This window comes from Diabrotica virgifera, chromosome 10 (genome assembly GCF_917563875.1).
Source record: "Diabrotica virgifera virgifera chromosome 10, PGI_DIABVI_V3a".
NCBI lineage: Eukaryota > Metazoa > Arthropoda > Insecta > Coleoptera > Chrysomelidae > Diabrotica > Diabrotica virgifera.
In genome coordinates, this window is record NC_065452.1 from 35,784,728 (window position 1) to 35,803,762 (window position 19,035).

At 33.0% G+C, this 19,035-nt stretch overlaps 1 protein-coding gene across 2 annotated transcripts in view; it reads right to left on the minus strand.

The window, feature by feature from the left end:
* LOC114332535 (transcriptional coactivator YAP1-A-like) overlaps nt 1–19,035 on the minus strand; it is a 453,998-nt gene that overhangs the window by 24,625 nt on the left and 410,338 nt on the right. For both annotated transcript variants that reach the window (XM_028282351.2, XM_028282350.2), the window contains one exon: nt 17,206–17,472. In XM_028282351.2, the coding sequence (XP_028138152.1) occupies nt 17,206–17,472 (267 nt within the window). The remainder of the gene's footprint in view (nt 1–17,205; nt 17,473–19,035) is intronic.

The following is a 19,035-nucleotide window of genomic DNA, read 5'->3' on the forward strand; positions in this document are numbered from 1 at the left end:
AGAAATCGTTGGGGATTATCAATGCGGATTTAGACCGTGCAGCTCTACTATTGACCATATGTTCACAATAAAACAGATAATGTAAAAATGCTGGGAGTTTGATCGTAAGTTTTATCAGATATTCATAGATTTTAAACAGGCATTTGATAGAGTATGCAGGGTTAGACTGTGGACAGCGATGTAGGAACTTGGCCTTCAAAAAGAACTAGTCAGTTTGATACAGATGTATATGGAACGGTTACGATGTAAGGTGAGAGTTGGACAACAATACTTGGAGACATTTGAAATAAACAACGGACTAAAACAGGGGGATGGACTTTCATCACTACTCTTCAACTTAGCTCTGGAACACATACCTAATCAGAAGTGCAAGAATCGAAAAACAGACTACAGTATTTCACTGACAAAAGACCAAACGTATTATTTGCAGACGATATCGATCTAATAGGAAACACCAGATTAAGGATGAAGGAGACTTTTGTCAGGTTCGAGAAGGAAGCAGAGAAGATGGGCTCCTAATCAATGAAAATAAAACTAAATGTATGTATATGAGCCGCACTAACCGAAACACAAATAGAATTGAACAGAACATCACCAAAGATGACTCCAACAACAGTAACTGAATAGTAACTGGGAACAACAGTAACTGAAGACGATAAAGGATCACAGCGATCACAAGAAATAAACAATAGGATATACGATATGTCTTTATGCTCTTCAAAACCTTATAAAATCGAAACAACTAACAAGACATACAAAGATACAAATATGTAAAACCATTATACGACTCGTAGTGATGTATGGCACTGAAACGTGGACGATAACAAAGGCAAACGAAGACCGATTACATGTGAGGGAAAGGAAAATCCTAAATAAATAAGATCTTTGGACCTGTGCTTGATGAAGCAGCAGGACAATATAGGATAAGAACTAACAAAGAGCTCAAATAACTATATCCAGAAACTGACATAACAAAAAAACATAAAGTCCAGAAGACTCCAATGGGCAGGGCACCTCAGAAGACATTCTATCGAAAGAATAGCAAGGCTAGTGTGGAAAGAAATCCCAACTGGAAGAAAACCACGTGGACGACCTCGACTCCGGTGGCGAGATAATATAGCAGGAGACCTTAAAGCTATGGGCGTGGAGAATTGGATGGAGATTCTGCAAGACAAAGATGAATATATGCATGTTGGGACAGCTTGTATATTAGTGCACCCTATGTAACCTACATCTGAATCTTATGTTTGTGCGTCACAGTGTTGTCATACTTTTTTGTTTATTTCTTTCATAATTTCAATCAATGTTAAATGTACAGCCGGTTCCTAAAAAAACTGATACGACTCTTAGTAAGATTTGATCATGTTGAGCAGTGTATTTGATTGATCTGACATTATATTTATTATGACACACAAATAATAAAATAAACAAACAACAAACAACTGATTACATATTATATTAATTCATAAATTGTACTAATTATTAAGGTCTAAATGTTTATATTATTTTAAATCTATCTTAACTTTTATATTAACTATCTAAATGATAGTTTTTACATCAAATAGATCACATAATTATTGTAAACGTGGATTATACAACAAAACAAATTAATATTCAATTCAGCCCTGTAACTTATTAAAATAAACATTATAGAAGTTTTCAGGGACTTTCAGCCCTCGGTAATAATGTAGTCTTTCATTCTGAGTTTAAATTTTTCAAAAATATTTATTAGTTTTCTCAGGATTCGAAGAAAATGAATACAATTAAAATACATTGAGAATTTTGACATGCGTCACAATTTTGCATTAACTCAATGTAAAATTCTAAACTGTTAAATTCCAGCTTCCCTAATTATTTGACATCAAAAGACATTAGAAACTATTTGTAGAGGATTGAAATCTGTATTGAAAACAACTGTTAAAATTGGTCTACGTAATTAAACATATTCCAAAATTTTGTAAAAATGTAATACATTTCAGTTTTCAGCCCAAACTTAGGCCACACACAATGCAATAATGTTCACATTTTTGAACTGTCAATATTTTTATTTTATCATCTATTGTTTAAAAACAATACAGTTGATAAGATACTCTCAGTTGCGGAGAAAGTATTAATAATAAAGATTAATAATAAAGTCTAATAACCGTGGAACAGAATAAGCTATCTGACAAATTTTAAGATTTGGCAGTGACATTGACAGTATGTAAATATTAAGTATTTATCCTTCAAAATACACTGCTCAATTTTCTACAAAATACGCTTCAAGAGTCGTATCAGTTTTTTTTGGAACCAGGTGTACCTACAATAATAATAGAATAATTTTATAAAAACTTTTAAACTGAACCCAATTTTGAAAAAATGTGAAAATTTAAATTATGCACGTCCGTCTGTCCGTCCGTCCGTCCGTCCGTCTGTCTGTAAACACAACTCCTCCATCAATATACCAGGTAGAATGAAAAATGAGGTGTTAAATGAAAGCTTATAATCCAAGGATGGTACTACTAAAGGTGAGAAATTTGACCTAGGCTGTCTGTCTGTCCGACCGCGAATTTAACTCCTCCGTCATTATACCAGGTAGAATGACAAATGAGGTGTCAAATGAAAGCTTATAATCCAATACCTGCTATAGTGACGGAGGAGTTATATTCGCGGTCAGACGGACAGACAGCATATGTCAAAAAATTTCTCACCTTTAGTACCATCCTTGGATTATAAGCTTTCATTTGACACCTCATTTGTCATTCTACCTGGTATAATGACGGAGGAGTTGAGTTTATAGACAGACAGACAGACGGACGGACGGACGGACAGACAGACGTGGATAATTCAACGTTTTCACATTTTTTCAAAATTGGTGAAAACAATAACATAAAAAACTTTACTTAATTGGTGTTTCAAAACTATTTTTTTTAATACAACTTTAGTTAATATGATAGTATGAAAAAATAGAGGATATGGCAACGGTGTTACATGTCAAGCTCGGATCCAATGCCAAAATACGCAGATAACTATTAGGGTGCACTAATATACAAGCTGTCCTGCATGTTGTCCAATCGGCTAATACCCACGAAGGGTTGTAACCCCATGGAGTAAATAAGTAAGTAAGGTTGAAGTAAGGTTATACAGTGTGTCTGCGAACTTGGAACCATATGAAAAACTTCTTTATTATCAATTTTACGAAAAAAAGTTATTCTTCATAAAGTGTTCTGCATGGTCTAAAACCCAAGATTCAATCATCAGATATCAAATTTTATCAACTGTATACGAGGGATGTCAAAAAATATGAATTTCGCTCAAGAGGAAAGCCCCTTTATATTTCACAATATCGAGAATTGTTATTAAGAAAAGTTGTTTGGAATTAAAGATTATGTTATAATATGCAATTACATTCTTCTAATTGAAAAAAAAAATATTTTGAATTTTTTTTTTCAAATTACGGATACACATCATCAATTTTATTACGACAACTCCGTTATTATTAATTTTATGAAAAAAAGTTATTCTTTATAAAAAGGTCTGCATAGTCTAGCAACTAAGAAACAATTATAAGATATCAAATTTTATCAATTTTATACGAAGTATGTGTTAAAACATAGTTTTAAATTCCGAATAACTTTTTATAATAACAATTTTCAATATTGTGAAAAATAAAGGTACTTTACTCTTGAGCGAAATTTATATTTTTTGACATACCTCGTATAAAATTGATAAAAAAGTGATATCTTATAATTGCATCTTAGTTGTTAGACTATGTAGACTTTTTTTATAAAGAATAACTTTTTTTTCGTAGAATTACTAATAACTGAGTCATCGTAATAAAAATAATGTAGGGTATCCGTAATTTAAAAAAAATTCACTTTTTTTTTTAATTAGAAGAATGTAATTGCATAGTATAGGTACTTTCCTCTTGAGCGAAATTCATATTTTTTTACATACAGTACAACCTGTTACATCCGGACTCGTCATATCCGGACCTCCCCATATCCGGACGGTTCTGCCGTTCGGATCTGCCGAAATCTACCGAGAAAGGCAGTCCTGCTGTTGGACAACGCACCCTCTCATCCCGACTCAAAAGAACTAAAAGTTGGAGATCTAATGTATTATAGAATCTATAAAACGTGTCTATCGACGAAAGTTATTGGCGGCGTTGATTACTGGTATGTATGAAGGCGAAAACGTTTCAGAGACTATAAGACAAGTTGTCTTGATATCCAGATTTTTTCATATCCGTATCGGTCTGTCGTCACATTGATCCGTATATGGCAGGTTTTACTGTACCTCGTATACTGTTGATAAAATTTGATATCTAATGATTGAATCTTAGGTTTTAAACCATGCAGAGCACTTTATGAGGAATAACTTTTTTTCGTAAAATTGATAATAAAAAAGTTTCCCATACGGTTCCAAGTTACGCAGACACACTGTACAAAAAGAAAAATTACCAACTGGTATTTTGACAGTACATTTGACAGTATCGAGCTGTGGGTCATAGAACAAGCTATTAATAATTGTAACACTAGAAGAGCAAGATCGCATGGTCAGGATTTGGAAAACTCAGCTGGAAACTGAAGAACCGCAAAATATTTCAATATGTACTTGAGGATCAAAGTGTTTAACCAGTGTATCTTTCCTATCATGACATACATGGGTGTCAAACTTGGACCCTAAATAAGGCAAATATGAATAAACTAGCCATAACAGAAAGAACAATGGAAAGGGCAAAGTTCGGTATACGACTGTCAGATAAATAGAGGAACGACTGGGTAAGATCAACAACAAAAGTCAAGGAAATCACAACAAAAATGCTAAACTCAAATGAAGTTTGAAGACTACACTGCTAGATGAAAAGACCAAGTTGGAACGCTACAATGCTAGAAGATCAAGAAGAAGACCACAGATGAGATGGGTAGATGACATCAAAAAAATAGCCGAAACAAATTGGAACTGTGTCAAACAAAATTTTAAACCAAAAACTGCACGAAAACGCTGAAATTAGTCTTTCCACCACCAGAGAAAAAAACCAGTAGCTTCTGCTTTATTACATAATACAGGATACAGGCAAGATACATCAACAAAAACTGCCAAACACGTAAAAATGAAAGGAATAACACCAGATTTCAGAACAAACGACAACTTAGGCAAATGTGTTAAAAGCAATAAGAGCCAAAATAAAAAGCAATTACAGAGTGGTGTAGACAAACTGACATGTGGTACCTATACAAACTGACATGTGGTGTGGTGACTGTCCAAAAAATTACATCGGTCAAACTGGCAGAACCTTTAACAAACGTACAGAAGAACACCATAGTGCTTTAAATAATAGAAAAACAGATTCTATGTACGCACTTCATTTCTAGATCATAATCATTTTTCTAATGAATAGTTTCAAATGGTTTGTATTCAAAATAAAGGCCTTAATCTTTATCTGAATATGATAATTTCAAAAACACCGATATAATTCTGAATGGCCAATTTGAGACAATACAAACAGCTCCCTACTCCTCAACCTATTCAGTTAGAGACTTAGTCAGACACACATAAAATACATCACTTGAAAAAGGCACTCTGCCGAAACAGGTGTAGTGACATTAACTTGTAATAAATTTTATGCACGTATTGAAAACAAAAGGTTTTCTTTCAGTGTTTTATTGTTAGAATTGAAATATTATTTTCTAGTAATAAATCATTTTTCTCATTGTACACACTTCTAAAAAGGTTTATTTAATAACTATAAATCAAAATCTCTTTTAGGGGCACAAGTTCACTAGCGATAATGACCCCGTAATTGTACCAGTGGTTATGTTTTAATCTTCGATATAGCATCATACTTAAATCTGTATCTATTAAGGCAATTAAGTCCATTTAAAAACTCAAACACGACATCTACCACATATTGACAAATACAACGTACAACAAGAGTGAAAGCAATATTAACAAACACAGATTCAGAAGTTGTTTATTGAATTATTTTTATGTATAAATCAAAAAATATATTTTAGGTCTGTCATTAATAGCCCGATCAGGGAACACAAAATTTTACGAAAACCTCTAAAAAGATAAAGGAAGGGTGAAAATTTGGGAATAGGTAGTTGAAATTGTCTATTATTATATGTATAAGAAAAAGGTTAAAATTTTACATCCCCTTCATTTTACAAAATTGGGAAATACGGGGTGAAAAATATTTTCTCGGGAGTGAAAAAATATACGTAGGCCCGGAATTGGATAAAATGACTAATTCTAAGCAACTTTTGATCTATAGAGTTTTTTCACTAAGTCAATACCCTTCGAGTTATTTGCGAGTGAATATGTTCATTTTTAACAAAAATAAAAAAATATAAAAAAAATTTTTAGGAAACGCTTTTCTTTAGCTACGAGTGACTAAAGTTAAAAATATAAAAAATCAACTAAAAAGCAAAAAATAAAAAAAAATTCAAACACATTCGTTAAAGAAAAGCGTGGAGCGAAAACCGTTTATTCGATGAAGATGCGCCCCACGCTTTTCTTTAACGAATGTGTTTGAATTTTTTTTTATTTTTTGCTTTTTAGTTGATTTTTTTATATTTTTAACACAAATAGATATACGCGTTACTAGATTGGAACATAGCGCTAAAGGAGCTATACCGAAAATTCGAAATGGCTAAGCAACTAGGAATCATGGAATGGAATGCCAATGGGCTTCTACAACATAAAAATGAACTGCAAACTATCCTAGATACAGAAGAAGTTGATTTATGTCTCATAGCTGAAACACATTTCACGAAACAATTTTTTATAAAGCTTAGAGGATACAGGGTATACCACACTATACATCCTGACAATGCAGCCAAAGGAGGCAGCGCACTAATAATAAAAGATAACATTGAACATTATGAGGAGCTAAAATATGTAACAGAACACATACAAGCAACTACGGTATGTGTCAAACTCAAAACTAATTGCGAAGTTAATGTAAGCTCAATTTATAGCCCCCCTAGGCATTCCATTAAAAAAGAACAGTATGTAGAATACTTGAAAAGTTTGCGAAAAAGATATATCATTGGAGGTGACTTTAATGCAAAGCACACCCAATGGGGATCAAGATTAACAACAACTAAAGGAAAAGAGTTACTGGCAGCCATAAAAGAACAGAAATGTGAAGTAATATCAACAGGTAGACCGACTTATTGGCCAACAGATACAAACAAAATACCGGACTTAATTGATTTCTTTGTTATTAAAAATATTTCATCCAACTATGTAGATATTAATGAAGGTTGGGATATGAATTCAGATCATTCACCCATAATACTCACTGTGAGTGACACGATTATCAGAAAGGATTGTAACCCAATACTAACAAATAAACTAACAGACTGGGAAAGTTTTAGATCAATCCTTGAAGATAGAATTGAACTAGCAGTACCAATAAAAAAACCTGAACAACTAGATGAGGAAGTTGAGTTGCTTGTACAAAATATACAAAAATCAGCATGGGAAAGTACTCCTACTATAAGATCAAACGTCAAAGGAAACAACTATCCGAAAGAAATTAAAAAGTTAATTAAAGAGAAAAGAAAACTTAGAAGGAAGTGGCAACAAACCAGAGCACCCCAAGATAAAACAAATTTAAACAATGCTAGTCAAAAACTTAAAAGAGAGATTCAAAATAAAAAAATGAGTCAATCAGTTATTACCTGAGAGAGTTGATGGATAATAGTAGCACAGAGTACTCTCTATGGAAAGCTACAAAAAGGCTAAAAAGACCAGTAACCCATTCTCCACCCATTAAACTAGAAGATGGTAGCTGGGCTAGAAATAATGAGCAAAAGGCAGAGAGATTTGCCACATATTTAGAAAATACATTTAAACCGCATGATGACCAAAATAATGATCAAATATCGATAGAGCCTAATCAGACAGAGGAGAGAATCAGACCAACATCCCCGAAGGAAGTAGCTGATGAAATAAAAGACAATATAAATCCTAAGAAGGCACCAGGATGATCTAATTACTGGAGAATTACTAAAAAACCTGCCTCGTAAAGCCATAGTCAAATTGACCAACATCATCAATGCTGCATTTAGATTGAGATATGTTCCAAATTTATGGAAAATAGCTGAGGTTATAATGATACCAAAACCAGGAAAATCACCAAATGAAGTGTCTTCATATAGACCATTATCACTTTTACCACTGATGTCGAAGCTTTTTGAGAAACTTCTGCTAAAAAGAATAAAACCAATAATAGAAGAGAAAAAAATGATTCCAAACCACCAATTTGGCTTCAGAAATAAACATTCTACGATTGATCAGGTACACAGAATGACTAACATAATTGAGAAATCATTAGAAGAAAAGAAAGTCTGTTCTACAATCTTTTTAGACGTAGCTAAGGCCTTCGACAAAGTTTGGCATGAAGGTTTAGTCTACAAACTTAAAATTCTTATGCCTAAGCAATATTCAGAAATTTTACAATCATATATATCTGACAGATATTACAGAATTAAGCAAGAAGACGTGTACACTGATCTAAAAGAAATCAGAGCAGGAGTCCCTCAAGGAAGCGTATTAGGTCCTGTTCTCTACCTGTTATACACATACGATATACCTGAAATGGAAAATGATACTATAGCCACATTTGCAGATGACACCGCTATCTTAGCAGTAGGTGATACCAGCGAAGAAGCAGCAGAAAAATTACAGTTGGCAATCAATAAAATACACAACTGGACTAAAAAATGGAAAATCAAATTAAATGAATCTAAATCTATTCATGTCAATTTTACAAATAAAAAAATCGAAAACATTCCAATTAGAATAAATGATGCCCAAATACCATATGCATCTTCTGCAAAATATTTAGGTATCACACTTGATGCAAGGCTTCGCTGGAAAGTCCACATTAAAAAGAAAAGGGAAGAATTAGGTATCCGTTACAAAAAAATGTATTGGCTGATGGGAAGAAACTCTGCATTGTCCACATATAACAAAATACTTTTATACAAACAAATACTTAGACCAGTATGGATGTATGTTTGCCAACTCTGGGGCTGTGCCAATTCAAGTAATATTCAGATTATCCAGAGATTCCAGAATAAAGTATTACGGAGCATCGTTGATGCTCCTTGGTATATCCGAAATGTCGACCTCCACAAGGATCTTGAGATGGAAGATGTAGACAAAGTTATCAAGAAGATGGCAGGTAGTCACGAACAACGGCTCCATAGTCATGTAAACATCGAGGCCATCCAGCTCCTCGATAATACTGGGCTAGAAAGAAGACTCAAACGAAGAAAACCATTTGAGTTAGTGTAAAGTGTTAGTGTAAAAGCAGAGCATAGTGTTGTATTGTGTGTTAGTTTTAGTTTTAAAATTTCATACTTGTTAAAAAAAATAAGAGGACACCATAGGGTTAAGATCTTAGATTATGTATCATTTAGTAATATAAGTTAAAGAAGAACTGATAATTGGTCAACTGATGACCAGATTTCAGTAGTCTAAACACAGCTTGTGTTTAATAATAAAAAAAAAAAAAAAAATATTTTTAACTTTAGTCACTCGTAGCTAAAGAAAAGCGTTTCCTAAAAATTTTTTTTTATATTTTTTTATTTTTTACTTTTTAGTCTTACAGTTTTCAAACATTAAAATATATCATCATGTTTATTAAAATATATGTATAAAACATAACATGTCATGATTAACAAACATGAAAATTAGTCGGAATCGGCAAAAAAATTTAATCTCTATTGTATAGTGAAATTATGTATAGTTCATATAACTAGCTACAATCTCTAAAACTTTCAAGTTTCTTCATTGTAAAAAACAAGGGAATTTAAGCATTTTCCATTAAAATCGTGTTTTTTTTATTTAAACAATTAATAAACATAAACAATTTTTATTGACTATTCGTGTATTGTTCCTGCGAATGCATGTCTGCAAATTTTCATTCATTTTCATTGAAGAAAAGGCAGTCAAATTAACGTCTAAATATTTGACACAAACGATTGAACTAAAGAAAAGTGTTTAATAATAAATTACATACATTCTTCTTTTTTGTCAAATAATTTAATAAAAAAATTATTTTTGGACACCCTGTACAAATAATTATATAGATTTTTATATTACTAAATAAAGAATTGAATGACCTTTCAAATGAGCTATCGCATGTCCCCTATTCTCATTTAAAAAAATCATCGATTACGTCATCGCGCCCAGAAGGATGACGTCACTAGTATGACATATATGCCAAAATATCGTAATTTAAAAATAAAATCGACCTCTTTCGGGATTTTTCCTTAACCCTGGATTGCTACACTTATTTTCTAAACTCAATCTGCTACATCGAGGTACAGTGGTACCCCAAATAAAATCGACCTAAAATATTTATATATGTATGTTTTAAGAACTTATGACAAAAACAATCTTAAGATAACATGCTAAGAATTTATTTTGTATACAAAAATATTTTATTATATTATTATTCACAAGTTTATTTTCATATTTTCTACACCCATTACTGCAAATTGGTGTAACTTACAAACAAGGTTGGGGTACAAGTGTACCCCAGGTAGCATTCCAGGGTTTAAGTCGCCTTTTTACGAAATAACGAATTTATTCCTTTCACTTGCATCCTACTGTATAAACAAATATATGAGTGTTCAAAATTTAAAACTTTATTGTTTATTTATGACGCATAACGTAAACAATTAACGTAAAAAGTGAAATTATGTATACGTTATATCATTAGCTACCATCCGTAAAAGTTTCAAGTTTCTACATTGTAAAAAACAAGAGAATTTAGGCCTTTTTCCATTAAAATCGTTTTTTTTATTTAAACAATTAATAAACATAAACAAAAATTTTTTGTTGTCTATTCGTGTATTGTCACCGCGAATGCATATGTCTGCAAATTTTCATTCATTTGCATGGAAGAAAAGGTAGTCAAATTAACATCCAAAGATTTGACGCAATCTATTGAACTAAATAAAAGCGTTTAAAAAAACATGTTTTTGGACGGTTTTTCGCAGATAACTCAAAAAGTAAGTATTCTAGCGAAAAAATATTCTGAGTAAAAATATAGCTTATAAAAAATTGAAAAAAATGGTGTACGTGTGAGGTCTGCAGACTTAGTAGAAGCAGAGTTGTAGCTAATGAAAAGTAGGTTCTTCTTCGTCAAATTCCAAATCGAATATTTCAATGTAAAATAACCAAAAAACAGAGCACTTTTCGGAGAAAATTCATTACAACTTTTTTAAAGTGTTTAAAAAAGGTTTATTTTTGTTTTTGAAAAAAACTTCTAACATTAAAAATAAGTGAGTTATGCTCAAAATATTGTTGGTCCCTTTTATTTTTTAAAATTAGCTTCTAACTTTTTCAAATTAGGTTTTTTTCCTAATTAGCTTCCCAAATAAAATTAATCGTTATGTATTGTTAATATTATATATAAGTTACAGTGGTTCAAAGTGCTCATTTTTGAAAAAAATTGGGTTTAAAATAAAACATTTTTTTTTTATTTTGAAAAAATAAATGGAATTGTTCATGGAATTAACTTAAAAATTATTAGTAATACCAAAAATCTTAAAGAGTAATAAAATGTATTACGTTTTGCTTTTCTGAATATTTTTGCTTTTTGTTTTCTTGTTAGACAAAAATTGGTTATGCTATGGCTGTTTAAAATTTGCCTAAACTCGTGATTAGTTACTCGTTCAAGCCATTTTAACTACAGCTTTTTCAAAAATAAGCACTTTGAACGGATGAAACTTACAGATCATATAATACTCCGGTCAACTTACACATCCGAGGTTACAAAAATTACCATCAAGCTGAAAATTAACAGAATTGTTTAAAATACCATCATAAATGAAATCTAAAAAGTCCTCATAAATCCGACTTGAGCTAAAAAATTTACGCGGGGTCAAAGGTCACCAAATATAGTTTTTAGCGATTTTCAGCGAAACGGTAAGTTTTATAATAAAATTAGTTCTAACAAAAAATGTAGATTAGATAATTATCTATAAAAAATGTCTTATTACTTTTTTTCCTAAGAGCCACCGTTTTTGAGATATAACGATTAAAAAAGTTGTAATCGTCATAATATGCGCACACGTTTCCACACCTCCTTTGAGGTAGTGTACTTAGCGCGTTTTTTTAACGTGGTTTCCCTAGTAGGCCTATTCCACGGATCTGTTATGATTCTGTTTAATTTGAAGCTATTGAGTAATTTATATTGGCAAGGGTTACAAATGATAGAAGTTATAAAAAGCGGTATACATTAAAAAAAAAGGGAAATTTATCCAACTGGTTCATAATTTTCTAATACTTCTGCTTCCTCTTCTCCTTATTCTTCTTCTTCTTCTTCTTCTTCTTCTTGTTCTTCTTCTTGTTCTTCTTCTTCTTCTTCATCCTGGGTGCAAGTAAATTGCCCCAATAATGACACATCGCATGGCTCCTCGATAGAATCAAATGAATCCTCAATTGTTGGTGATTCAACATTGCAGCACGACCGGTTTTGACAATTAGTGCATGCTACCGAACAAAACAGTCCAACTTTTTTGCAACCACATTTAGCGCTAGATCCCTTTTTACAGTTGCAAAAAATTGTGTTCAGGAGTTTTTCCGGCGCAGGTGGGAGTAAAGTTTGAATTGGTTCTAATAAACTGTCGACTAATTTCCATCCCCAGTCTTTTGGATCTAGCTGATAACCAAGGCACACTTGAACTTGGTAAAATACCCGAAAAATATGTTGATGAGCAGCCGCTGAGGTTGGAGGAAGACAAGATAATTGCACTTGTTTTTTATTTCGAGTATTTTTAAAGAAACATGCATATCGAAACTTATCTAAGCACGTAGTTTGTTTAGGCGCTCCATACATAGAGAGAAGAAAGCTAATTCCGTTGGAAATAACTTCTTGTGGAGTTGAATTAGTTTTTTTTAAACTTCAGCACATTCAAGTAATAATAGGTTTAACACGTATTTTGACTCCGCAGTAGTACTCAAGACTAATTAATACCTCGAGGGTGTCATCTACCTGAAGGATTTCGCCACCCAGGAAGATAACGGTCTAATGTACATAATAGTAAACAAACTAAATTTGCATAAAGTTTATTGTATATTGACATGTTTATTAGTACTTAGCATTAACATTTCGCCTAGAAAGTTGGTTTTTATTATTATGTTCAAACCCTTCTGAGAAAAGAATAGGTAGGGTGATTTGATTAGCCGACGTACCGATAGAACGTGTTTATTCCGATAAAAACCATCTTTACAAATTGAATAAGACGCATAAGTAAGAAGAATTATTACTTTGTCATAACAATTTACTATTTTTGGTGGGAATAAGCCGCAAAATTGAAATAATAATTCTTATTATTTTCGCGTTACATTCACTTTGTAAAGATTCTTTTGTTGACACTGTAATATAATACAGCTTATACATTGCATCCCTCGGTAGACTGCAAGTTGTATACTAGAAACATTATCATATTTTTATAATATCTTATATTATTATGTGTAATATAAGTTAAGTTGACCAAGAAAATATTATGTTAACTTGTATTACATCTTCAGTGATGTATATACGTGGTGTACTAATACATATTATGAAGATTAGAACTCTTTCAACTATTTGAATCGTTGTATCTCAAAAACAGTAGCTCTTACGAAAAAAAGTATTAAGATATTTTTTTATAGATAATTATCTAATCTACATTTTTTATTAGAAATAATTTTATGATTAAACTTACCGTTTCGCTGAAAATCGCTAAAAACCATATTTGGTGACCTTTGACCCCGCGTAAATTTTTTAGCTCGGGTCGGATTTATGAGGACTTTTTAGATATCATTTATGATGGTATTTTGAACAATCCTGAAAATTTTCAGCTTGATGGTAATTATTGTAACCTCACTCCTATTTTTGAGTCTAACTAGACCGGTCTATAAATAATACATAAGTAAAGTAGCTTGTGAAGTGGTTAATGATAAAATTTATTTGTGATGCTAATTAGGAGGTGATTTTCGCGATTTTTTTACCAAAAAATAAAAGGGACTAACAATATTTTGAGCGTAACTCACTTACTTTTAATGTTACAAGTTAAAAAATAAACCTTTCTAAACACTTTAAAAAAGTTGAAATGAATTTTTCCCGAAAAGTGATCCGTTTTTGGGTAATTTCACATTGAAATATATTCGACTTGGAATTTGATGAAGAAGAACCTACTTTTCATTAGCTACAACTCTGCTTCTACTAGGTCTACAGACCTCAAACATACACCATGTTTTCAGTTTTTTATAAGCTATATTTTTGCTAAGAATATTTTTTCGCTGAAATACTTACTTTTTCTCCGAGTTATCTCCGAAAAACCGTCCAAAACATGTTTTTTTCTGTTAAAAATGAACATATTCACTTACAAATAACTACAAAAATATTGACTTAGGGAAAAAACTCTATAGAACGAAAGTTGCTTAGAATTAGTCATTTTATCCAATTCCGGACTTATTTTGAATGTATATTTTTCACCTCCGAGAGGGGGGTATTCCCCTCCATTTTTGTAAAATAAAGGATCTAATCAAACATAGATTGCTGTAACTCAAAACTGGAAACACATCCTGGAAGCAGAATTAAAATGTTTCACTCTGATAAGTACCAAAAAAACCATTGGATACAAAGAATGAAAGACTCCGAACACCAATAATCGTCCACCTATCTGATCACATGCCTGAAATAGAAGCCAGGATCCAAGAAACTCTTGACGCTCCACATCAAATATTCCAAAGTCCAAACTCTTCAAAGTCAAAGAGGTACATGAGACAATCAGGAGTAAATTAAATCCAGATAAGGCTCCAGGGTTTGAATAGAATAGCCTAGAAATATGCTTTATTGTCACTGAAAATTATACAAATTTTATTGACAAAGCTTAATATAAAGTCAGAAAAAATAAATAAATAATAACAATAACAAGTACAATTTTCTGAAATTTGATAAATCGTCAATATAAAAAAAAAATACAAAAATACAAAATATAAGTTAATAAAGTAAAGAAAAGAAAAAAAAACAAAATCGATATATTGCAACAATTAATAGAAACTGCAAAGTGAACATACAACAAAGTAAACTATAGACATAGGAACTAATGAGTTTAAGCTGTTGCATGTGACACCCAAATATAGATAAGTTTGGTTACTTGTACAGTACTGTAATTTCTTAGTCATTAAGAAACTCTTCTACTGAATAACATGGTCTTTTAGATAGATGAGCTTTGGGAAAGATGTTGCAGATTTGAGTTGTAAAGGAAGATAGTTGTATAGTTTTTTTGCGGAATATAATATAGATTTCTTTACTAACTCAGAGGACGGGATCGGTAAATAGACATCAAAAGTTGATTTTCTGGTGGAGTAGTCATGATGAGGCCTTGCTTGAAAGACATGCAGACATGCATGTGTTTACGAATTAAGCAAACAGTTTCTAAAATATATAAAGATGGAAAGGATAAAATTCCGTGATGTTTGAAGTAACTTCTGCGATGTGTTGTTCTTCTGAGGCCAAACAGATACGTTATTGCTCTTTTTTTTTAATTTAAAAATAACATTTAATTGGGCAGCTGTACTAGAACCCCAAAAAGGAAGACCATATCGAAGATGAGACTCGAACAAGGAAAAATATGTTAGTTTAGAAGATGCTAAATTGAGTTCTTTCGAAACAGATCTTATATCATAGCAGGCTGAGGCGAGTTTCTTACTTAACAAATCGATATAAAGGGACCATTTGAGGTTGCTGTCTAAAAAAATACCAAGAAATTTTACAGAATCAACGGTAGAGATGATCCGATTGATCCGATCAAAGGCCGTCTTATTAAAGAACTCCCAAGAAAAGGGATCGTGCTAATAATAACAATATTCAACACAGTGCTACGACTAGGATACTTCCAGGCCCAGTGGAAAGTTGTCGAGCTTATAGTTATTCCGAAACCTGGAAAACCTATAAATGAAGTAACTTCATACAGACCAATCAGCGTGCTGCCAGTTCTTGGTAAATTCCTAGAAAATATACTTATAACCCAATTGACTCACATAATAGAAGAAAGCCACCTGATTCCTGATTCCTGAACAGTGGACGAAATAAATGAAACGTTTGAGTAAAAAAGTTACTACACGACTGCTTTCTTAGATGTGAGTTAAGCGTTTGGTAAGGTTTGGCATGACAGTCTACTCTTTAAATTAAAAAGATCACTCCCCCACACACAATTTACATTATTATGGAATCCTATCTAAAAGAAAGATATTTTACTGTGAGGTATGGACAGACAACATCAGAAATCACCTTGATAAATGCATAGGTACCACAGGGCAGTGTTCTTGGTCCACTTCTCTATCTTAATTTCACAGCTGATCTTCCAGTAAACAACCAAATAATCACAGCTTTCTTTGCAGATGATAAAGCGATAATGTTCAAACACAAAGACCCAGTCGTAACTGCAAGAACATGTAGTGAAAATTCAGTATTGGACAAGAAACTGGAGAATCAAAGTCAACGAAGTAAAATCATTGCAGGTTACTTTTACCAAATGCAGAGGTACAGTGCCCCCTGTTACACTAAATGGACAAAATCTGCCTCAATCTGACAGCGTCAAGTATTTAGGGATGCACTTGGACAAAGGACTGACCTGGAGAGAACACATTTTGAGCAAAAGAAAACAACTTGGCTTGAAACTCAGCAAATACTATTGGCTATTGGGAACACGGTCAAACCAAGACCATTTCCAAGTAGCCACAGTTAAGGAAATACTACGTGAATACAGCAACCCCTTTTTGGTAACATTTGAAAACCACCCAAACAATCTTGCATTAAATGTGCTAGATATTAGTGAGCAGACTCGGAGATTGAAGAGACACAAACCATTGGAGCTATCATATAAGTTCTAAGCAGCAGTGAAGTGAAGTGAAGTGCAGTGAAGTACTTAGCGTTAAAGGCACATTTCAATAATCAAAGAGATTAGTGGAGTTTTTGTTATCACTAGATAACAAATCCAAATTTATACATACACCCTTTTGTACAAACAAAAAACATACTTATAATCTTTATCTATTGATTGCATCTAGTAAATAAACTTTAGTAAAAAACCTATCTGATCAGAGCAGTCAGTGTGAATTATCATTGTAAATGATTACGACCTTTTATTCGATATATACAAGGAAAACCTTGTCGACCTTATTCTTCCTTCAAATCCTTACCAAGTCCACTATCCCCTGACTCCTGCCTTGAGTGATCAGTCAGACTGGATAAAAACGGGTCCATTACTGGTAGATCGCTGGAGCTGCGCATCATAATTTCTTGCTGCCGCCTGATCTCTTGCTGTCTTTGTTTAAGTCTCTCTCTTTCCATTTGTAGCTGCTGTAGCCTTATTTGCTGCGCTTTGGCCGGTGATGACGATAGGGTTGGAGAGTGCCAATTTGAGCCGATTATGTTGCCGCCCGATGTACGCTGCTGTAAGTGCGTTGCTGCAAAAAATGATCAGTTATTTATTATTGAAATTTGAGAGATAATCATACAATGTTAGTACATACACATACTTTCAAAAGTTATGCATCACCCAAAATGTTCTCTATTATTTATTATCTATTTTTGGAAACTACTGTTATAGATCATTTATAAAACAGATATAACGTTGACTGACAGATAATTTTTGTTTTAAAAAAGGTACTTTTTTTCTATCTATCTATAAGCGAGATTCATACAGCCTCAGCGGCTTTTCGCATTTCGACCGCCATCTTTTTCTGTCCATCCATTCCTCTTCTTTGATGGCTCTACCTCTCATGATGTGCCGTACATTTTCTTCCCAGGCAACTGAAGGCCTTCCCCTTTTTCTTCTTTGTTCCATCCATCCATCCAATGGCACTACAGCCCAAATCGAGCCTTGGCCTCCTTCAACAAGCTTCTCCAATCATTTCGATTTACCGCTGTTCTTTTCCATGAACGCGTTCCCAGGAAGTTCCTGGCATCCTCATCGACTTCGTCTTCCCATCTCTTTTTAGGTCTTCCAACAGGTCTTCTTCCCTGCATTCTTGCATTCAGCAATTTTCTGGGGATTCTGTTCTCATGCATGCGGACCACGTGCCCTGCCCACCGTAATCTCTGCAGTTTAGTGTATTGTGCTAGAGTTGGTTCGCTATATTGCTCGTATATTTCTCTATTATACCTAATTCGCCAGTTGTTATTTTCACTTATTGGGCCCAGTATCCTACGTAACACTTTTCTTTCTTCTTTGTTGTGGTATGTAATTTAAAGCTTTCTTTGGCCATCTATCTTATTCAGTCGTTTCACGTGACAATACCACACTAATTGTCTCGGGTCAAGTCTGTCTACACTGGAATATACAGTATTTGTCCTCCTTTTAATATCTTCATTCCTGATGTGATCTTTTTTGGATATACCACACGCTCTCCTTAGATAATCCATTTCTACTACTTCTATTCTTTTTCTATCTTTTTTTCGTGATCTGTCAAACTTCTGACCCATAAGTCATAATAGGCTCTACCAAGGCACGGTAGTATCAATTTCGTTTTTTGTCTTATATCTATAGACCATAGTAGAGAGCTTAGATAGAATGTTTACCGCTTTTTTGCTCTACTGCGTTCTGTTTTCGATGTCTCTTTAGTAGTGCCTTCTTTAGATATTATAGATCAGAGATATTTATATTCTTTACATGTTTTGTAGTTCTAATTTCTAATGCTGGATTTTCTTCATCATCCCCTATTTTAAGATACTCTGTCTTTGACATATTCATATTGAGGCCCCATGTTTCATATTTGAGCCCACTGGGGGCGGTGCAAAATATGTCTAGGTTGTAGCTGAGGAACTCTTATTGGTCGACAACTCCTCAAACCTGACTAAAATTCTTTTCCTAATTGTAGCCAACGGACTCCTGTAGCATGTCTGAAGTCCCTTTGGGGGGCTGGTACAGACATAGAACAATTTCTGCGAATGGAAATTCTGATAACTATATCTATTCTGTTACTCATTGGTAACTCGGGGTCTACCAGATCGAGCTGTATTCTGTATCG